General features: G+C 40.9%; 1 protein-coding gene across 4 annotated transcripts in view; it reads right to left on the bottom strand.

The window, feature by feature from the left end:
- The window catches only part of LOC102390113 (RNA-binding motif protein, X-linked 2), a 65,073-nt gene that overhangs the window by 35,764 nt on the left and 6,008 nt on the right, over positions 1 to 23,301 (bottom strand). For 2 of the 4 annotated variants that reach the window (XM_044937494.1, XM_006041148.4), the window contains exons 3-6: positions 22,277 to 22,328; positions 16,215 to 16,344; positions 14,420 to 14,597; positions 12,915 to 13,962 (exon numbers count right to left, since the gene is read on the bottom strand). In XM_044937494.1, the coding sequence (XP_044793429.1) occupies positions 13,451 to 13,962; positions 14,420 to 14,597; positions 16,215 to 16,344; positions 22,277 to 22,328 (872 nt within the window). In that variant the 3' untranslated portion in view covers positions 12,915 to 13,450. Of the gene's footprint in view, positions 1 to 1,532; positions 2,768 to 12,914; positions 13,963 to 14,419; positions 14,598 to 16,214; positions 16,345 to 22,276; positions 22,329 to 23,301 lie in introns of those variants that run through there. The other 2 variants (XM_044937495.2, XM_045164536.1) reach the window with 2 other exon arrangements.

Below are 23,301 nucleotides of genomic sequence, written 5' to 3' on the forward strand. Positions count from 1 at the left end.
TGAAAGCCCCATACTTCCTCTAGACAGGGTCTGAAATGATGAGGAAGATATCATCAACTTTCTCCAAAGTGTTTTCAAGATCTAACACCAGTGTTCCAAAACCTTCCTCACCCTCACCCCCTCACCAAGACAGCAAGTGAGACTGTAATACCCAAAAACAATAAGCATGTTGACCTTCCTCAAAAAATAAATGGTTGTTAAAGCTGACATTGTGTCCTACACACTGACTCTTATAAATATTGAAAATAAGAGCAAAGAAAGCATAAAAAAGACAGTTGGAGAAAAGGAGGGTTTTGATAAATGCTTCTGACAAGCATTTTGGGATGAAAAGAGAAGCTCTGTGTCACATATAGATGCATCTAGCAGGCAGTGTGGGGTTGAAACTCTGCTCTTGAGGGCCCTGCAGCCTTGCTGGGAAGATGAGAACTAACTTCAAAGCAAAAGTGTGATACCAATAAAACAACGTGTCATCACATCTTTCAGGCACCCTAGGTATTCAAAGAAGGGAGTCATCGCTGTGAGCTGGAGTAGTCAGGATAAATTTGCTAGAGGAACTGGAATTCAGACAATCCTTAAAGGACCGTTAGGATTACGGAGGCCTTGACAGCACCATGAAGGCTATCCCCTCAGGTCACACACCTGCATACACTGCTGACATGTCTGAACAATTTAGCTCTGGCCCATAGGACACTCTACAATAATGGAAATGGTCCGTATCTGCTCAGTTTGGTACAGGAGGCACCAGCCCCACGTGGCTATTGTTACTAGCATGACTGAGGAACCCAGTCTTTCCATTTTATTTCAGTTTAAATGGCCACATGTAGCTGGTCATTCCCTTATCAGAGAGCACAAGTCTAATCAGTACAAGGCCTCAGGGACAGCAGCCAATTCCAATTAGGTTGAAGGATTCCCTGAAAGTTTTTTTCCAAAGTCTATCCTCAAACAAAGACGTGTAGAGATCTAACTCCTCACGGGGTTTTTGAAGCCTCCACGCATCCTCTTGGTCCCTTTAAGAGACATGAACCACCAGTGTGGCCAGAGAGGAGCTAATGGTTTCCAGTCATATTTGTGCCACTGCACTTGTCAAAACTCAACTGATGGAGAAAGGATAAGCCCCATGGAGAACACCAAAGTCAGGGAATCACAAATAGAAAATTGGAACCTGCACCTGCCAGCTGGCCTCAAGCAGTGCTTGGCTAGAAACAGCTTCCATGAGACAGAAACTCATGAAGAAGATCACTCACTGGTCATTCTCATACCCCAGCTTTATCCTGGAATTTAGGTCAGTGGAAGGTCTCAGCATTATACTAATGCCCAAGAGAAATATTTCTATGAAAGTAAATTTCCTTTATGCTGTACGTATAGTCCAGAAATGTTATGTTTAGTAAATAGAATGGCAGGCAGTTCTGCCCAAATATCACATATACCTAAATTGTGCTGCCTTCATCTCATTTTCTGCCACTGAAGTTCATCGCACGTGGCAGCATGAGTTTTAAAGTTAGCTTTTAAAGATCCACAATAATGACAAGCACTGATCTTACATAAGCCTTTGTTTTTATTAAAAAGTAATACCAAAAAATACATATTTTTTTTTTAGTAATATCAATCCAGTTTGGAAATCAAAAGTTATAAAAGCTACAGTGAAAAGTTTCCCTCTCCTCTCCCAGCTGTTGGCCTAGTTCACCTCTCCCAAAGCAATTTCTATTACCAATGGGACCAGTATCCTTCTCAGAGATAGGCTTTGGATAACAAGTGTATTTTCATATGACTTTAGCAAGAAGTCTAATATCCTCCCTCAAAAAAGGCAGAAAACAGAGAGGAAGAGGGAGGTGAGAATGGAAGGAGGGAATGCGTGCATGCTATCTGATAGCTACTATGTCCTAATATCACTACATTTGTAGTCTCAAATAAAGTCAGTCATTTTTTAAAATGCTCTTTTGTCTAATGAACTAAATGTCAAAAGGTCAGCACCATAATGGGAGGAAAGGTGCCTACCATAGCTCTTCAAAGTCTACTGGCCAAAATACATTAAGAATGTATGAGTTGGTAACTACAGTCCTTAGAGATAAAACCATTTAAATATTTTTTAAAAATGAAAGCACTAAAAGTAACAATGCAGTGAAATAAAGTGCAAATTAGAATAACCCAAATGTATCACAATATACCTTTCAGAGAAGAAAAAAGGAATAAAATGATAAAAATCCAGTGTTGCCCAGATGTAGGGAATTACATTTGAACTCTACAGTGGTGACAATCCCACAAATTTGATCTTTCTGAAAAGCAGTCTAACAATAAGATGAGTTATGGTTCCAGCTGTACTTTTGGACCTGGTAACTGCATTTAGGTAAATTTGGTCCAAGGGAATAATATAAAATGAAAAGAAAAATGTAAAAGACTATATAAAAATGTACATAGCATTACTATTAATTATTAAGAAAAATTAAAACAATCCTAGTGGGACACTGGTGTGGTGTATTATCAGGATAGAATGCTATACAGGTACTGAAAAATAACAAGGATAGTGAAAATATACACACAAAGAAATGCAGATATGAAATAAGTAAAACCAGCACACAAATAAAATGTGAGCACAAAATAAGGCCCTGTTCGGGCCTCCCCACACAGGGTCCCCTCCCCTCTCGTGGTGTGGACGTGTTCCAAGGGGCTCAATCGGGCCTGCCAAGCAAGCAGGACATGAACCGGAAGGGCCAGAAGGCGACCACAGACCCAAGGAGACCCCAGGGTTTCCTACAACCACCAGGGAAGGCTAGAGGAAAAAAAAAGATGTCACTGTGGTAACAATTACACAGTATACTTTATGATTTGGCAATCATATGATATACTAATAAAAATTCAAAGAACTTAAGAGATCTAAATAATCATGAAGGACTTTTTTTTTTTTTTTTTTTTTGCTGCTCTTAGCTGCTTGCTGACAAATGCTTCTCTTGAGGAAACATCATCACAACCATCTCCAAAATCAATTCTTATGCCAATTCTAAACCTGGCCTAGCCTAAGGTGGATAATACCAAATGCCTCAGTTTCTTATGAGGCGTAGAAAAATAAACCATTAGTTCAGATTTTTTCAAACAACGTCTGTAAAGATAGTAGGTCATCTTCAATCAACCCCATTTTCATTTCTAACTTTATTGATTTAATTTTTCTCCCTTTGTTTCTTGATGAGTCTGGCCATTGGTTTGTCAATTTTATTTATCCTTTCAAAGAACCAGCTTTTGGCTTTGTTGATTTTTGCAATGGTCGCTTTTGTTTCTTTTGCATTTATTTCTGCCCTAATTTTTAAGATTTCTTTCCTTCTACTAACCCTGGGGTTCTTCATTTCTTCCTTTTCTAGTTGCTTTAGGTGTAGAGTTAGATTATTTGATTTTTTTCTTGTTTCTTGAGGTATGCCTGTATTGCTATGAACTTTCCCCTTAGGACTGCTTTTACAGTGTCCCACAGGTTTTGGGTTGTTGTTTTCATTTTCATTCGTATCTATGAATATTTTGATTTTTTTTTTTTTATTTCTTCTGTGATTTGTTGGTTATTCAGCAGCGTGTTGTTCAGCCTCCATATGTTGGAATTTTTAATAGTTTTTCTCCTGTAACTGAGATCTAATCTTACTGCATCGTGGTCAGAAAAGATGCTTGGAATGATTTCAATTGTTTTGAATTTACCAAGGCCAGATTTATGGCCCAGGATGTGATCTATCCTGGAGAAGTTTCCGTGTGTCCTTGAGAAAAAGGTGAAATTCATTGTTTGGGGGTGAAATGTCCTATAGATATCAATTAGGTCTAACTGGTCTATCGTATCATTTAAAGTTAGTGTTTCCCTGTTAATTTTCCATTTAGTTGATCTATCCATAGGTGTGAGTGCGGTATTAAAGTCTCCCACTATTATTGTGTTATTGTTAATTTCCCCTTTCATACTTGTTAGCATTTGTCTTACATATTGCGGTGCTCCTATGTTGGGTGCATATATATTTATAATTGTTATATCTTCTTCTTGGATTGATCCTTTGATCATTATGTAGTGACCTTCTTTGTCTCTTTGCATAGCCTTTGTTTTAAAGTCTATTTTATCTGATATGAGTATTGCTACTCCTGCTTTCTTTTGGTCTCTATTTGCATGGAAAATCTTTTTCCAGCCTTTCACTTTCAGTCTGTGTGTGTTCCCTGTTTTGAGGTTGGTCTCTTGTAGACAACATATATACGGGTCTTGTTTTTGTATTCATTCAGCCAGTCTTTGTCTTTTGGTTGGGGCATTCAACCCATTTATGTTTAAGGTAATTATTCATAAGTATGATCCCGTTACCATTTACTTTATTGTTTTGGGTTCGAGTTTATACACCCTTTTTGTGTTTCCTGTCTAGAGAATATCCTTTAGTATTTGTTGGAGAGCTGGTTTGAGGACGCTAATAGACAGAGAAATATACCATGTTCACAGATTGGAAGAATCAATATAGTGAAAATGAGTATACTACTCAAAGCAATTTATAGATTCAATGCAATCCTTATCAAGCTACCAATGGTATTCTTCACGGAGCTAGAACAAATAATTTCATAATTTGTATGGAAATACAAAAAAACACGAATAGCCAAAGCAATCTTGAGAAAGAAGAATGGAACTGGAGGAATCAACCTACCTGACTTCAGGCTCTACTACAAAGCCACAGTCATCAAGACAGTATGGTACTGGCACAAAGACAGAAATATAGATCAATGGAACAAAATAGAAAGCCCAGAGATAAATCCAGGCACCTATGGACACCTTATCTTTGACAAAGGAGGCAAGAATATACAATGGATTAAAGACAATCTCTTTAACAAGTGGTGCTGGGAAAACTGGTCAACCACTTGTAAAAGAATGAAACTAGAACACTTTCTAACACCATACACAAAGATAAACTCAAAATGGATTAAAGATCTAAATGTAAGACCAGAAACTATAAAACTCCTAGAGGAGAACATAGGCAAAACACTCTCCAACATACATCACAGCAGGATCCTCTATGACCAACCTCCCAGAATATTGGAAATAAAAGCAAAAATAAGCAAATGGGACCTAATTAAAATTAAAAGCTTCTTCACAACAAAGGAAACTATTAGCAAGGTGAAAAGGCAGCCTTCAGAATGGGAGAAAATAATAGCAAATGAAGCAACTGACAAACAACTAATCTCAAAAATATGCAAGCAACTCCGACAGCTCAACTCCAGATAAATAAATGACCCAACCAAAAAATGGGCCAAAGAACTAAATAGACATTTTTCCAAAGACATACAGATGGCTAACAAACCCATGAAAAGATGCTCAACATCACTCATTATCAGAGAAATGCAAATCAAAACCACTATGAGGTACCATTTCACGGCAGTCAGAATGGCTGTAATCCAAAAGTCTACAAGCAATAAATGCTGGAGAGGGTGCAGAGAAAAAGGAACCCACTTACACTGTTGGTGGGAATGCAAACTAGTGCAGCCACTATGGAGAACAGTGTGGAGATTCCTTAAAAAACTGGAAATAGAACTGCCTTATGACCCAGCAATCCCACTGCTGGGCATACACACTGAGGAAACCAGAAGGGAAAGAGACACGTGTACCCCAATGTTCATCGCAGCACTGTTTATAATAGCCAGGACATGGAAGCAACCTAGATGTCCATCAGCAGATGAATGGATAAGAAAGCTGTGGCACATATACACAATGGAGTATTACTCAGCCATTAAAAAGAATACGTTTGAATCAGTTCTAATGAGGTGGATGAAACTGGAGTCTATTATACAGAGTGAAGTAAGCCAGAAAGAAAAACACCAATACAGTATACTAACGCATATATATGGAATTTAGAAAGATGGTAACAATAACCCTGTATACGAGACAGCAAAAGAGACACTGATGTATAGAACAGTCTTTTGGACTCTGTGGGAGAGGGAGAGGGTGGGATGATTTGGGAGAATGGCATTGAAACATGTATAATATCATATACGAAACGAGTCGCCAGTCCAGGTCAATGCACGATACTGGATGCTTGGGGCTGGTGCACTGGGATGACCCAGAGGGATGGTATGGGGAGGGAGGATGGAGGAGGGTTCAGGATGAGGAACACGTGTATAACTGTGGTGGATTCCTGTTGATATAGGGCAAAACCAATACAATATTGTAAAGTTAAAAAATAAAATAAAAAAAAAAATGTAAAAAAAATATTTAACCCCAAGGTGCTCTTCTAAATTCTAAGTTGGCAAAAGGTAACCAAATTTTTTCCCGATGTTCATTATATAAAGTATATTGGCATTAGATTAAATATACAATAGCTATATAGCTAGGTGATAAGCATATATTTTAGAGTAATTTGTATTATATGGTTTTGCCCCTTTTTAGGACCCAGCACATAATTTCAGTATATTTAATGATTCATCTAGGGACCAATGTGTCTTTGATGACACACTATTGGTCATACTTAGTTTGCATGCATGCTAAGTTGCTTAATTTGTGTCCAAGTCTTTACAACCCAATGGACTGTAGCCTGCTAGGCTCCTCTATCCATGGAATTCTCTAGGCAAGAATACAGGAGTGGGTTTCCATGCCCTCATCCAGGGGATGTTCCTGATACAGGGATCAAACTTGCACCTTGTACACTGCAGGCGGACTCTCTACCACTGAGCCACCAGGGAAGCCCATACTTAAAGAATAACAAATGCTTATCACAGATATAATTATTATTTCCAACTGGGAAAAATGACTTGTTCTTATCATTCATTTTATGATGGAGTTCCCAGTAACACTTGCAGAAATCAGGGGCCACCTATTTAGTAAAGGAAAGATACTAGGTTAAATCCTTTCAGTGCAAATAGTCATACCCAAATATGTCTTCTAAGCTTACCTTTTCAGATGAAACAGCAAATGTTTGACTTTATTGTTTGGTCTCAACAGCATAGGGCACAGCACTTTATACTTCACTAGAGTACCATTTAGACAATGACCAGGCTATTCCTTTCAAAAAGCTTCAAAACATGTTTACAGAACATCTCCTGTACTAGATAAGGATCACTTCCAATTTAGGATTCACTGAGTCCATAAGCTGCCAAGATAGATACTTACGAGGTACACATTCCAGTAGGTTAGAGGAAGCAAAGAGACAGACTAGGGTGTTAATTAGGCCACATGAAAGAAATACTGATATGCCAAGAAGTAAAAATTGTTGTTAATGAGCACTTTATTCACTGGCTATTCAGCTTTGAGGTCACTGTGAGTTTGTCCACCAAATAATTGTAACTCTTCTGTGAATTGAACCCATGAAAGGAACCAGTAAACATTCGTTGTTGTCAAAGATCAACTAAAACCAATAGCTAGCTGGTTGTTCTCAGCTGGGCATAGTGCAAGGTGTATTTGCACCTCTCAGATCTCTGACTCTAGGGAGCATAAGTGACTGACTGCCACAGCTATTGAGCTCTGAAATGCAATGCTGCTGCACTTTCCATCACCGCTGCATTTTCACCAAGGCCAAATTTCCCATGGGCTACTCTCAGCAAATGGCAGAGTGTAGCACAGATGCTAAGATTGGTTAATCCTGCAAGACACAGGACTTCCCCCACAGGTGACTGGGCAGGGATGCTGTCAGGGAAGAAGCCCATCCTCACAAAGATGACAGGTCAACCTGATCCCATGTTACGGATGCAAACTAGACAGACTTCATGGGGCAGAACAAGATAATAATACTTTATCAGCAAACAGCATGGGTATCAGTGGAGTTCTGCCAGTCCCCCAAGGGCAATGCAATGGGCTCAGAGACATGCTACCTATGTGGCAGGTTGCATCACTGCCGAGGAACCCAGGGTCAAGGGCCCAGGACCTTCTGAGCAATGAACAAACAAACCAGTGCTCCTTCCCCTGGGAAGCGAGTGGTTAAACAGTAGTCATACTATGGTCACTTTGCCCTACAGAAATGGTTCAGCATCAAGAAGCAGGTAAACTGTGCTTTCAAGAACCTCAGCAAGAATGTGCAGATGCTCAGGGCCCATGGTGGACTGCCTATCCTGAAAGACGCATTTGCTTCGCAAAATGTCCTTAGAATTGCACCACACGGTTAAGAATTTTCCTCTCCACCTTTCCTTCCTTCCCTCTCTCCACTGGGGTTAGAGACCTGCATCTAGTCCCACAGCTCTCCCCTGACTCCCTCCCCATTCTCCCTCACAGGCCTTTACCCTGATAAATCGCTTATGTGTTTAATCCCATCTTGGCCCCTGCTTCTCAGAGAACCCTAATTATCACAAATGGTGCCAGCCGTGGTCCAAGAGAACAGGCTGTGTAAGATAGGGCCTGGGACTGCTTCAGTCACTGCCTGGTGGGCAGAATGGACACTGTCCTGAGGGGATGTGGGGCACGGATAGTCCCAGGCCTTGAGGACCCAACTGCTACAGATTTCTCTGGAGATGATGTGGGAAAACTGAGAAAACAGGATGCCAGATATGGTGATTCAGACTTTCGAAAATAGAGGAATAAGGAAGGCCTACAAAGACAGTAGAAATGGCTGGATACTGTTAAGTGTACTGATGCCCTGCAGCAGGGTAATGAGAAATGGATGATTGTTAATAAGTAAGGAGTATGTGTGAGAGTCAGAGGGCCTCCAGCGAGCTTTCAAAGAGGCCCTCAGTTCCTACAGTGGAGGAGTGGATGCAGCAGAGCAATAAAGAAGCCGTAAGAGTTGCAGAACTCCAGGGATATTAAATACTCAATATTTAACATATGGCAGGTCAGTTTTGCTGCAGTCAGGGCCACATGACTTCATATGGTTGGAAAAATCCTTGGGACCCTGAAACGTGGGGTAGAAACATCTGGTTAGACTCTCCTGAAGGTGATGGCTCTGGAGACACCCCCACCCAGCTCTCAGTATGCAAAGGGGGCCATTCTTTCCAAACAAGGGCTTGCACACCCTGTGCTTGAAGATGCTAGAGGCTGCTCCTCTCACCAGTCATGCAGTGCTCCCCCCCCTCCCCCCACCAGGAGCTGTGTCCAGCCTCTTTCCTGGTTACCAAACTGCTATCTAGGATTAAATTCCAGCATTACCTGGCTAGGGAAGTGCTAGGCCTACCAAAAAGCTGCAAGAATTAACTGGCAAGTACTGACAGGAGCCATGGGAACACTGGGTTTGGTTTTCAAGGGTGCTGTATCAAGAATCAGAAAATCAAGAATTCAGACTTAGAACTCAGCATATAGGATTTAGAGGGCTTCCCAAGTGGCTCAGTGGTAAAAGAATCTGGCTGCAATGCAGGAGACATAGGAGATGCAGGTTCAATCCCTGGGTGGGGAAGATCCCCTGGAGGAGGGCACAGCAACCCACTCCAGTATTCTTGCCTGGAGGAGCCCACTGTCAGAGGAGCCTGGCTGGCTACAGTCTATAGGGTTGCAGACTCAGACGTGACTGAGCACACGCACACACATACATACAGAATTTAACCCCCAGGCAAGAACTGTAGGGGGTGAGCAGCTTCCACTGAGGTGGCTCACAGAGGACTGGAGAAAGTGCTAGCCACCACTAAGCAAAGTAGAAACACCTGAGCTGTCCTGGCAAAGGACCAAGGAAGGAATGAAGAGGCCAAGGGGAGTAGGTATCCTGGAGAGGAGATCACATGAGGTAAGAAACCTCACCAGAGGGTAGTATTTCATACAGGCTCCAGAGGATATCCCACTCACCGAGGCACACACTGGTGAGAGGGGCACCAGTGTCATTAGGTTCAGAGGTGGCCTCCTCTGCAGGCCAGGGATGGCAGTAAGAGATCATCACAGAGCTGGGGCCCCACAGTAATAAAAACCTAGGAAGTGCCGAAGAATTGATACTTTTGAACTGTGGTGGTGGAGAAGACTCTTGAGAGTCCCCTGGACTGCAAGGAGATCAAACCAGTCAATCCTAAAGGAAATCAATTCTGGATAGTATTGGAAGGACTGATGCTGAAGCTGAGGCTCCAATACTGTGGCCACCTGATGCAAAGAGCTGACTCATCAGAAAAGCCCCTTGATGCTGGGAAAGATTGACGGTGGGAGGAGAAGAGGGCAGCAGAGGATGAGATGGTTGGATGGCATCACTGACTCGATGGACATGAGTTTGAGCAAGCTCCAGTTGGTGATAGACAGGGAAGCCTGGTGTGCTTCAGTCCACAGGGTTGCAAAGAGTCAGACATGACTGAGTAACTGAACTGAACTGAGCGGTGCTTATCCACCAGAAGCCAGGAAGACACAAATACTAAAGCGAACCTCAAGGTCAGAAGGGCAGCCAAGCGGGCTTCACCCACATGGACTCTTGGAAATGGCACAAATGGACCATGGTGTCCTTAGAAGCAATACAGAGAGCCACCAAGGGTTATCACTCAAGATATACAAGCTGAAAAAGGCAAAAGTGGAGAAACGGGGCCGAGGGAGGTTCTCCCCAATAAAAAGTCCAAATTACTTGCTCAATTTCCAGACGTTAGCCCATCCTCAGATCTGGAAGAGGTAACTGGGTCCCTAGAAGGACGGACAATGCCATGCAATGCTTCTCCCAGCACTACCTAGTGAAGGGACCTAAAGCCACTCATTTGGGTGTATGTACACTGGGGCAAGAATAGCCAGACATGTGAATACTGTATGCAAGATATATATGGCATACATAGAGTTATATATATACATATACATACATATATGTATACCCTGTTTCTCTGAAAACACCCTAATTGATACATTACATATTCCATGGAGATGCAGTAGATCAGTGCTGCTGTTAAACACCTGAATGATGCAGACAGTGGAAGGCTCTATGGTAACTCTGCACCTATGGCCTTATGGGGATTCCTGTATGACCAGCTGAAGGAGGAAACAGCTTGAGCCTGGTTTACAGATGGGCCAGTACTCAATATCTAAGTACAAAATGAAGATGGGTAGTATCTATATAACAGCAGATATGTTCACAGGGGAGAAGGAACATTTTTCCAGTGGATAGAACAAGCAGGGCACTTGATTTGGTGTGGAAAAAGTGGCCCAAAGTGAGACCATTTATTGAATACATAAGACTCCTGGAAGTGGCCAATGGCTTGACCGTCCAATTGGGAGCCTGGAAGGAAAAGGGCTGGAAGATCAGAGACAAGGCGATCTGATGCAAAGGCTGTGGACTGACACATGGGAGCATGCAAAGTGTGAAGATTTCTGCATCATATGTTAACCACCACCAGAAAACATCTGTTATGGAAGAGGCACTGAACCACTGGCAGACACAATGACTCAGCCAGGTGCAGGGGCCTTCTTTAGTTACTACACAACTGGCATGATGGACAAGAGCAGAGTGGTCACGATGGCTGATGGAGGTCCAGCAGCAAGGATGCCTGTTTACCAAGGCTCATTTACTGTGACTCCTCTGACAGGTGACTCTTGATCAAGGGCTCACCACTGGTCTTGCTGAAATAGTCTTAGAACTCTATTTTTCCTATGTAACTTCCTTCCTTCTCTCCCTTTCTTCTCCAGAAGTTAGACATACGTCATAGTCTGACAGCTTTCCCAATCTCCGCCAGCTCCCTCCCCACTCTCCTTCATGGACATCCCAACCACCAAGCTAGGTGCACATCTCATCTAGGACCCATACAAACATAGCAGTTACTTTAACTTAGCACATTCACTATTAAAGCTCTAGTTCTCTGTTTTACAGTGTCAGAAATTCCATTTTAATAATTTGGCAGAGGTATTAAGGTTTTGTTGACTGTTCCTATCAAATTCATAAAGGATTGATTAAATAAATAAGTAGAATAAAATAAATAAGAATCTCAAAATGAGAAAGAACTACCCAGCAGACCAGACAGATATGCAATGGAGCTGACAAAGTGTTCCCACCTCACTAAGACTAGCTACTCGAAAAGCAGACTAAGCACAGAAGCAGGATGGTATACCTGGCTAGCCAAAAGACATATAGACATATACCCACATGTCTATCCATTCAGGAGTGGCAAACAAAACATGGAATATCCATACAATGGGACATTATCCATAAAAACGAATGAGGTGTCTGGAGAAGGGAATGGCTACCCACTCCAATATTCTTGCCTGGAGAATTCCATGGACAGAGGAGCCTGGAAGGCTACAGTCCATGGGATCACAAAGAGTTGGACACGACTGAGTAATATTTTCACTGATACAATATGGATGCACCTCAAAAATATTACACTAAGTGAAAGGCACCCAACACAAAAGGCCACATGTACAATTCCACTTACATGAAATGTCCAGAATAGGTAAATCTACAGGAACTGAAAGCAGATTGGTAGTTTCCAGGGATGAGGAGGGGATGGGGAGGAGCTGCTTAATGGGTATACAGGGTTTCATTTTGGGGTGATGAAAATATTTTGGAACTAGATAAGGTTGGTGGTTTTATAACACTGTCAATGTACCAAACTGCACTGAATGTTCCCTTTAAAATGATTAATTTCAAGATAAATATCATATACTAACACATATATACAGAATCTAGAAAGATGGTACTGATGAATTTGCAAGGCAGACATGGAGAAACATAGAAAACAGACTTATGGACACAGCAAGAGGGGAGGAGAGGGTGAGATGTACGGAGAGGAACATGGAAACTTCCAATAACATATGTAAAATAGATAGCCAATGGGAATTTACTGTTATGTCTCAGAGAACTCAAACAGGGGCTCTGTATCAGCCTAGAGGGTTGGGATGGGGAGGGAGATGAGAGGCTCAAGAGGGAGAGGACATATGTACACCTATGGCTGACTCATGCTGATGTTTGACAGAAAACAGAATTCTGTAAAGCAATTATCCTTAAATTAAAAAATAAATAATTTTTTTAAATGGTTAATTCCATGTGAATTTCTTCTCAATAAAATAAATAAATAAGTTATAAGGAAAAAAACGTAGACATATCAACCAAAACAAAAACAGCAAAATTGAAAAAAAGATGTCTATAATTTCAAAAAATGGGGGGCAGATAGGCAAAATTAAGGAAGGAGCAGGCTGATGTTAAGAATCCTTATCACATTCATAGCAACCTGTCTGAACCTAGTTAAGCCACACTTCTCTGCTCAGTGGTTATAGCTGCCAACTGGAAAGGTTCTTAACATGTAGCACAAAGACTGGAATTCTAGAACTGTTTTTCCCCTTCCTGCCCATTTCATCATAAATTGGGGTCATGAATTCAATGGCCATATTTATAAACCCAGATTTAGGTACATGCTCTGGTAAGCAGCAAAAGTACCAAGTATATTCCCAGGGACAATGGATTCTGCTCAAAAATCCAGGAGATTTAGCTGTTAAAAACTACAGCTCTCTTGATGATTATTATACTCAAGGGATCAAAATAATTCATTTTCAGAGACTTTACATGTAAATATAGTAAAAGAATAACTGAATTTCATTGTATTTGAAAAATACAGCTCATTTTTAATTCTACCGTGCTGAATAGCTGAACAGGCTGTGGCATCAGTGATGCCTGCGCTCCCTGGGATTAGAGGACTCCGGGTCCCGGGAGTGCCGGGACCTTTTGTGCCGATGGGATTTATCTCGGCTCCTACTTCTACTCCTGTGACTACGCCCCTCAGAGCGCCTGTCATGCCGTCTGGAATGTATGTCTGAGCTTCGACCCCTGTCTCTCTCCCTGTGCCTGTCTTCTCTCTCTTCCCTCCTGCTTGATGACTTGTGTTCGTGCTTGGATTTCTCCTTTCTCGGCTCCCTCTCTTGGTCCTCAGTTCCACCATGGCAGGTCATCCTGACCTCAGGGGAACTGGGGTGGGACTTCCGCACCTCCCTGGACTCTGACTTCTGACCCTTCTCTGCCTTCTCTGAGTGCTTGCCACTGTGATTTTTGGAGCCAGGGTCATCCTTTTCCTTTATCATCTTGCTTCTGGGCAATGAAGAGGAGGCTGGCTGCTCTGCCTGTACCTCCTGGCCAGTCTTCTCTTTGTCTTTCTTTTTTTTCTTTTTTTCCTTTTTGTCTGGAGGAAAAGAGGGGCACGATCAATAAGAAAAAGAAGATGGAAAAGATGGAGGATATCCAAAAGGAAAGCATGCTTGGCAGCAGCGCGAAACACTCACGGTCTCTACTTCTAGAAAAGTGCCTCCAAGAATCTAAGCTGGATGTCTGTCACCCTTAATATATCAGGTTGCTGTATAAGGCAACTCCAGTTCTTAATTCTCTCTCTAAAGACCCTACCTCCAAATAGTCACATTGTTAGGTACCAGAGGGTTAGGACTTCAACATATGCATTTTGGTGGCCAGAATTTAGCCCACAGCCTTAGTCTTCTGCTGATACTTCTTCTTTCCCAGTTAAAGTAAGGTTCCCCACACCTGCTTCCTTCACACTTGAGAACTGACTACCAACTCTCAGTGAAGGCTAAGAAGAGCAAACATTAAGCCTACCCAGAATCTTCTCATAGGCCTTAACCATTTACCTTTTTTGTGTTTTTTGGTGGGTTTGTCATCTTCAGAGCCCTCAGATGAACTTGGTGGAGGAGTATGAGTCCCACAGCCCCTCTCCTGCAGCTCTCTGGTCACCTCATCCATTTCTTCTGAGTCCTCAGGAAGTCGATAGTTAGATACATGATCCACTCGGATAGTTCTTCCTTTGATCTAAGACAGACAGGCAATGCTTTAGCAGATAGCTAACTATTTGCTACCAAACACAGCCTTCTATCTATTTAAACCTAGCTGCAGAAATCCATGGTTTGAACCATTCCCATTACCCTCTTGCTAATTCTGTTTCTCAGAAAATCTCAAAAGCAGACCTGCTCAACTGATGTGTCACAGCACACATCCCTACACATTCGCTCAACCCTGGGGGCAGTCAGGTAGAGCCTGGGGCAGCTGGAGATCCTGGGAGCCTCAACAGTTTATCCCAGAGTTCTATATAAATATCTCCATGTTATTAGTGTGCCATGAAGTGCAAAGACCCTGCGAAGTACCGCCCCAAAGCATAAGCAGCATGGAAAACTGCACGAGTTTAGATGCACAAACATGAATTACCTTCCACCTGTAACATTAATTTACAGTGAAACACACTATTAAAAAGCCTGGAAGCTAAAGGGAATTCCTAATTCAGCTCAATGCTACAGCTGCTTTCTCAACACAACTGGATGAGGCCAAAGCAGAACAATAGCTGGGAGGGGATAAAGAATCTAGAAAGGGACTACTTTCTTTTCTCTTAAGCCCTCACTCCTTGCTCCACCCCCACCATACTGGAACCACTGACTCATGCTGATACTATCAGTGCGAATCACAACTCTCCAGGCGAACAACAAAAAATTAAACCCTCACTTAAAACAAAAACATTCAGGCAGATACAGACTTATTCTATAGGCAATGCCATCAGAAATGTGAAATGTCTAGCTTTTACTGTTCCATTCAAGAGCAAGTTTTTACTCTTACCCCTAAGCCTGAGTACTTTCACCTATGCCATTCCACCATAAAAGGTGGAATAAAGTCACCTTTTATGGTGACTCCCTTTCACTGCTGGTGCAATCAGTGACAAATTATCCAAGTCAAGAGTCACCCCTCCAACCTGTGACAGTGCTCATTCAATGGCAGTGCTTTTCCTAAATGAGCACAGGGAGCATGTGGAGCATAAATAACCCTGACTTGCCCCATCCCCTTTTCATCTCTCACTCTCATGTCATCACTCACCCTGTCTCACTTACAAGGGTGGAGGAGAGAGAATAGAGGACAGAAAACTTCAGAATGAGTTACTTTCATAGAATTTGTCATCAGATTTTAACTAGAGAATTTTCAGGGCCCAGTACTGCTAAGTCAATGGAGACATATGAGAGACATACATGGCTAGGTCCTCAGCCATGAAACCATGATAGAACCCCAAATTCCCTGATACAGGACAGGATTAAACAGCAGTGTTTGCTAGTCTCTTTGCTCTCCAATATAGCAGAAATGAGAGTGGAGTGTGAGGAAGAAAAGGTGAAAAACAGATGCCTGGTTGGGTGCAAGATGAAGGGGAGTGGGGGGTCATGGTACCTATGCTCCTGAGGACATAGCTTGCAAAGAGATGGGGAAAAGAAACACATGTTGACAGGGTCATGAGCCAACAGAACTATTTCCTGGGGTCATTTTCCAGTCAGTATGGCCCCACACCTCTGCAACCCAGCTGACCAGTACTGCCCTTGAGCCTGTAGTCATCAGCTGGGAAATGAAACTGAGATCCTACACAATGGAAACGTTCTGCTCAGTAAGCACACTCACCTTGATTCCATTAAAATTGTCAACAGCCAGAACTGTGCTCCTCTGGTCTTCATAGCAGAGGAAACAGAATCCTTTGGATTTCCCAGTCTTCTTGTCCCGTACCAGATTAATGTTAACAATCTCTCCATATCTATTTAATTTATAAAAGAGTAAGACACTATTGATTTAAAATGTAAAAACTTTCAGATTGGATGACAAAACAAAATTCAAATAATATAATCTGTACAGGAGACACACTGAGAACAAGATGACAAAGAAAGGTTAAAAATTAAAAGTTAGAAAAAGATATATCAAGAACACCTAATTTAAAAAATGGGTGGTAGTATTAAGATCAAAGATGAATTCAAGGCCAACCAAAAATAAACATTTAAATGTGACTAAGAGGGCTCTTTTCCACAGAAAAAGGTCCTAATACATAAGTCATGAAATTTTATACATAAATCAACACATCCAAAATTTTAATTAAAAATACAGAGCAAATAAGAGTGAAAGTTATTAGAGATTTTAACACACCACTTTGAGTTCACAACACATAAAATTGAGAAAAATAAGTCAGAGGAATTAATATAAAATTATATAACTACAAACAAACATATACTTAATAATATAACAAATACATTGTTAAAAATATTAACATCAGACTAGTAGATATACAGATATATTTGATTGTACAAAAAGTTTCTTCTCAAGAATCCATGAAACACATATTAATAGTAATGATAACCCTGTATGCGAGACAGCAAAAGAGACACAGATGTGTAGAACAGTCTTTTGGACTCTGTGGGGGTGGGGGCGGGGGATGAGTTGGGAGAAAGGCATTGAAACATGTATAATACATGTAAGAAACGAAATCACCAGTCCAGGTTTGATGCACGATATAGGATGCTTGGGGCTGGTGCACTGGGATGACCCAGAGGGATGGTATGGGGAGGGAGGTGGGAGGGGGGGTTCAGGATTGGGAACACGTGTACACCCATGGAGGATTCATGTTGATATATGGCAAAACCAATACAATACTGTAAAGTAATTAGCCCCTAATTAAAATAAATAAATTAAAAAAAAAAAACTGACTGTAGACTAGATCTCAAAGTAAACCTCAATCATCTCCAAAAACAGCACAGACCATGTTTTCCAATCATAATGTGAAACAGCTGAGAACAATAATTTCAAAACAAAAAATGCCCTAACTAGAACTTGAAACCTGTTCTCCAGGCTAACTACTGGATGAAAGAGAAAGTGAAATAAAATAATCATGGTAGACTATTTAGAAAACAACAAAAATGGGAATATATACCAAAACTTAGTGTCTGTGTGTGTTAGTCACTCAGTCTTGTCCGACTCTTTGTGACCCCGTGCGCTATAGTCCGCCAGGCTCCTCTGTCCATGGAATTATCCAGGCAAGAATACTGGAGTGGGTTGCCATTTCCTTCTCCAGGGGATCTTCCTGAACCAGGGATCGAACTCAGGTCTCCTGCATTGCAGGCAGATGTTTTACTGTCTGAGCTACTAGGGAACCCCACCAAAACTTACAGGATGTGGCTAAAACCACACTCAGGAAAATCTGTAACATTAAAGAATTTTATTGTTTAAAAGGAAAGGGGAATTCCCTGGCAGTCACAGTGGTCAGGACTTGGTGTTTCACTGCCAGGGTTCAGGTTCAAACCCTGGTCAGGGAACTAAGATCCCACAAGCCACTGGGGAGCTGGGGGGGAGAGTAAACCTAAGGAAGGTAGGTGGAAGTTAATAAAGACATAATTTAATGAAAAAGAAAATAGAAAAAAATTCTACCTTACTCACTATATAAAAATTATTCCAGAAAAGTTAAAGCTTCATAGATTTAAAACTACAGTCAGAAAAATACAACAGTAACTGATGGAAATGTTATAGCATGATCACATACATATACTGCAGCCCAAAATCTAGCATCTTACTTAAAAGAAAACACTAGAAATGATTCAACTATGGTATTTAGCTATTTAACACTATTTAATATTGTAGGTATTGGCCCATGCAATTAGACAGGAGAAAACAGATACAAAAAAAGAGTAAATATATGTGTATGTATAACTGACTCATTTTGCTGCACAGTAGAAACTAATACAACACTGTAAATCAACTATACTCTTAATTTTAAAAATTAATTAAAAAATGAAAAAGTAAAGCTATCTCTGTATGAAGATTATATATGATGATATATATAGAAAACCCAAGAGAAGCAATGATAAACAATGATAAAAACAAACAATATAACAAATCTGTAGGATAACAGGATATAAAGACAACAAAAATAAACCACCCTCTTACAAACAATAATCATAAGATATAAGGAAAGAGGAGCCCCATTTGTAACAGCAACAACAAAAAGGTAAAATACTTAGAAATAAATTTAACAACAAGCAATGTACAAGGTCTATGCAAAGAAAACTCTTAAAACCTACTGAAAGACACAAACACAGTTGCAATAAAGACATTTCTTCTTCTTGCATAAGATGACTCAACATTATAAAGATATCAAAATCACCTCCCAAGTTAATACTTCTGTATAAGGGTGACACTCCAATTTGCTGGGGGAAAATATGGAGTTTTAAATAAATGCTGTTGGGACAACTAGATAGCCATTTGAAAAAATATGAAATTGGGTCCATATCTCACACTACACATCAGAATAACTCTAAATGGATCAGAGACTTCAATGCATAAAATTGAAACCATACAAGTATTAGAAGAGAACGTGGATGGGTGGGGAGAAATACTTTCTAATTATGACTCAAATCCAGAAGCAATAAAAGACTGATAAATTTGACCACTGCTGCTGCTAAGTTGCTTCAGTCATGTCCAACTCTGTGTGACCCCATAGACGGCAGCCCACCAGGCTCCACCATTCCTGGGATTCTCCAGGCAAGAACACTGGAGTGGGTTGCCATTTCCTTCTCCAATGCATGAAAGCAAAAAGTGAAAGTGAAATCGCTCAGTCGTATCTGACTCTCAGCGACCCCATGGACTGCAGCCTACCAGGCTCCTCCATCCATGGGATTCTCCAGGCAAGAGTCCTGGAGTAGGGTGCCATTTCCTTCTCCAGCAATTAGAGGACAGACTATACAGGGACAGCATGAGGGAGTTTGGGGGATGATGGAATTGTCTTTCATCCTAATTGTGAGGGTGATTACACAAATCTATTCAAGTATTAAAAAAATCTCATAGGACTGTACATCCCCTAAAAAGTCAATGTTACCATAAGATCATTTAAACATATGAATAAATGAACGCATAAAAATTTAAAAATAATAATTTTGCAAAGAAAAAAAATCACAATAAACAAAGTCAAATGACAAACTATGAGAAAACGTCTGCAATTTACATCACAGATTAAGGCTAGAAAGCCATTTTTTTTTTCCTTTTGCTATAAAGGACATTATCAGGACAACTGGAAGTCAAATAAAGTCTATGGATTAGATAACAGTGTAACAGTGTTGATTTCCTGAATTTGATCACTATCCTGAAGTTAAATGTCCCAGTATTTGGGGAAATACACACTGAAGAACTTAGGGGTAAATGTGCATCATGTCTGCAATTTACCCCCAAGTGGTTCAGAAAAAAAAAATATATATAATAATATGCATATAGGTGGAAAGAAATAATAAAGCAAATGTGATAAAATGCTAACATCTGGGGACTCTGAGTAAAAGGGATATAGGTATCCTTCATTCTATTTCATAACTTTCCTGTTTTAATCCAGAAATTATTTCAAGTATTTCAAAATAAAAAGTAAAAGAAAAAAGAATACAGGAGCTGGCTTGACAGGATAACTACAGACCAAACTGGGACAGTTTGAGCATCAAGAAATAATAATAATGGCAATGCAGTATAACACACCAAATTAAAAAGATAAGTCCACAGCAATACAATACATGTTAAAGTGTTAAAAGCAATAAGTTAATACGCTTAATACATGAAGGGCTCTTGTAAAATCAGTAAGAAAATGAGGAACACACTAACAGGGAAAAAATAGGCAAATGATCTTAATAGACAATTTAGAAAGAAAAAGAATAAGGGCCTATAAATCTATGAAGAGATGTTCAACCTCCCTGATGATGAAATAAAGGCAAAGTCAAATAATAATGAGAAGTCATATGGCAATATTTTCTTAAAATAACCATTACTGATTAGGATTCAGGAAAATGAGCATTCCAGTCAGAGTGAAAACCAATACAACCTTTTCAGAGAGTAATTTGACAATGTTTACTTTTGAACTGTCGTGTTGGAGAAGGCTCTTGAGAGTCCCTTGAACTGCAAGGAGATCCAACCAGTCCATTCTAAAGGAGATCAGTCCTGGGTGTTCTTTGGAAGGAATGATGCTAAAGCTGAAACTCCAGTACTTTGGCCACCTCATGCGAAGAGTTGACTCATTGGAAAAGACTCTGATGCTGGGAGGGATTGGGGGCAGGAGGAAAAGGGGACGACAGAGGATGAGATGGCTGGATGGCATCACTGACTCGATGGACGTGAGTTTGAGTGAACTCCGGGAGTTGGTGATGGACAGGGAGGCCTGGCGTGCTGCAATTCATGGGGTCGCAAAGAGTCGGACACAACTGAGCGAATGAACTGAACTGAAAAATTAATTTCATGAAGGAAACCATCAGGGAGGCATACAAAGATGTATATATCACAATGTACACTGCAGTATAATTCATAACAGCAAAATATTGGAAATAATGCCCAACATTGAAAAGAAGACAATAAATACATAAAGATGTTAACATTTTTTCCTTAAAGAACATTCTTATTTTATTCTTCGTACTTTTTTCTTTTTCCCAAATGTTCTACAACAACTATACATTACTCTGATGATCAGAAAAAATATTTTTTGAAAGCCACTGTTATCAGTGACATAGGCAATCTTCATGGAGAGCAATGTGTGGAGCCAAAACAGAGAACTGGAATAAACACACACACTAGTGATCATCACTCAATGCAAATAAGACAAAAACAGCTCCCAGGTGGAAGACTGGACGAGGCAGAGCTACCACAAAGGTGTGGAAGTTACAGGCTGTACCTACTGTGAACTTCCCAATACCCAAGAGTTGGAAAAAGCAGTCTCATGCCCTGTCAGGGCCCTCTACCATGGCCTTTTTCTTGCCCAATTTCTTTCCCATGGCCTTCTGTCCTATATATGGCCCAACCAATCAGCCAGGGACCTCTGCCCACTGGATGGTCCAACCACTCCCTGCCATGGCAATGCCTCTGCCAGGGTGTGCTAGCCACTGTCTGCTTGCCCAACCTCTTTTGTCATGGTTCTCTGCCTGAGGACTCCACAGTCCAGGGGTCATGGCTCTCTGCTGCTCTGAGCTGCCAAGGCCTTCTGGCACCTATGGACTAACTACTCTGTGTAGCTTTGCAGTTGTACCCAAACCCTCTCCTACCAGCTGCCACTACTAGTGCTGCTGCCATCATCCCATAGCAGAATGAAGAATATAAGATTCTCCTATTCATTCTTATCCCTCATCAGCCTGTGATTCTCAGTCTCCAGTTAAAGAGACTGGCTCTGCTCACTAACCTTACACTCAACTAGAAACAAAAACAAAAAAAAAACTACTGCCTAAAACTTTTGCTTTTTTCCCAGTTTCTCTGTGCTTTGCCCTAATCCTACAGTGCCACACAGGTGTGGGCCCAGAATGGCCCCATGATCATGAGTTACCCCTAGTTTACAGGAGCCCGAGGAGATGGGCCAACAGAGTACCTTCCTAGGAGTTCCAGTCTGTTCCAGTGTAGGCTTCAGTGAAAAGACAATAAAAATAGACCAGAATCTCCAAGACAGGCTCCTATATCAACCAACTTCTTGGATTTGGCACATTGGAGAGATCCAGAACCATGTCCTGGGACTGATCTAGACCAGAACAGAAGCTTCAGGCCTCCCCATGTGGGAGGCCAGTTAGTCTAGAGTTAAAATAAATGGGCTTTTGTAATGCCATAAAATACATTACAGAAGCAAACTACTCTGATGACCTAGAAGGTAAGAAATAAAAAAGTGACTTACTGAAAAGAAGAAAAAAAAGATGACTTACTGTGAGAACACACAAATGATGTCCCCTTCAGTCAGTTCATAAGGAAGTCCCCCTCGAAAAGAAAAACACATTTCAGTTCAGCAAACACTTAACAAGTGTCTACTATGTACGATGCATGCACTAGGCCAGGCACTGGGATGCAAATCAGAATAAGCAACAGGGCCTTCCCTCAAAGAACCTAGTCTAATGCAATGACAGAAGCACAAAGAAAATGCAGCAGTAATACAGAAAAAGGAGTGATTAACTTTGAGTGGAAAAGCTGGGGTCACCCCTAACCAAACTAACCCCCCTCACACCCAAAATCTTCTGGACAAAGCAGATAGTTTCCAGCACAAAACTTGGCTTCCAAAAACATATCTTGAACTCATGTGCTCTCTATCTGCAAATTCACAGCTAAGGTCCAAAATCAGTTTAAATATGCAAATATTAACCCCACCTCACAAAGACTAAGGATTATAAAGTCAATTGTTAAACATTTCATAGGAAATAAATTTCCCTGCAAATGTTTCCTTCCTCATGAACAGAATGGGGATATTACAGTTCTAACTTCACAGAATTGTTATAATAGTTAAATAAATGAAAATAAAATGCTTAACACAATGTCTGGTGCAATAACCTCTTTGAATAAATTGTCAAATTACCGCATATGACACAAAGTGAATAGAGATTGTGATACGGCCGAGGATAGAAGGCAGGAGATAATTAGATGAGGAAAATAAACTCTGAGGGAAGGAGAATGAGGAGGGGAGGGAGTTGGCAGTAATATGAGATAGGGACTAAGACCATGAGTTCTAGAGTGCCATAGTTCTGGGTGTTCCACTTCCTAAGCTATGTGACCTTAAGTCATTAACTTCTCTGCACCTGTTTCTTTAGTTGTATAAATGGGGAGGGACAGGGGGATGATAATAACTGTCTCTGAGAAACCAAGTGGCACGATTCTCAGCACAGTGAACGGCTGGCAGTACCTATTATGAGCACTGACTTGGCAGAGAGAGCAAACTAGAAATGGGGAGAAAACAGACAAG

The sequence above is a fragment of the Bubalus bubalis genome, chromosome X (assembly GCF_019923935.1).
Source record: "Bubalus bubalis isolate 160015118507 breed Murrah chromosome X, NDDB_SH_1, whole genome shotgun sequence".
Taxonomy (NCBI): Eukaryota; Metazoa; Chordata; class Mammalia; order Artiodactyla; family Bovidae; genus Bubalus; species Bubalus bubalis.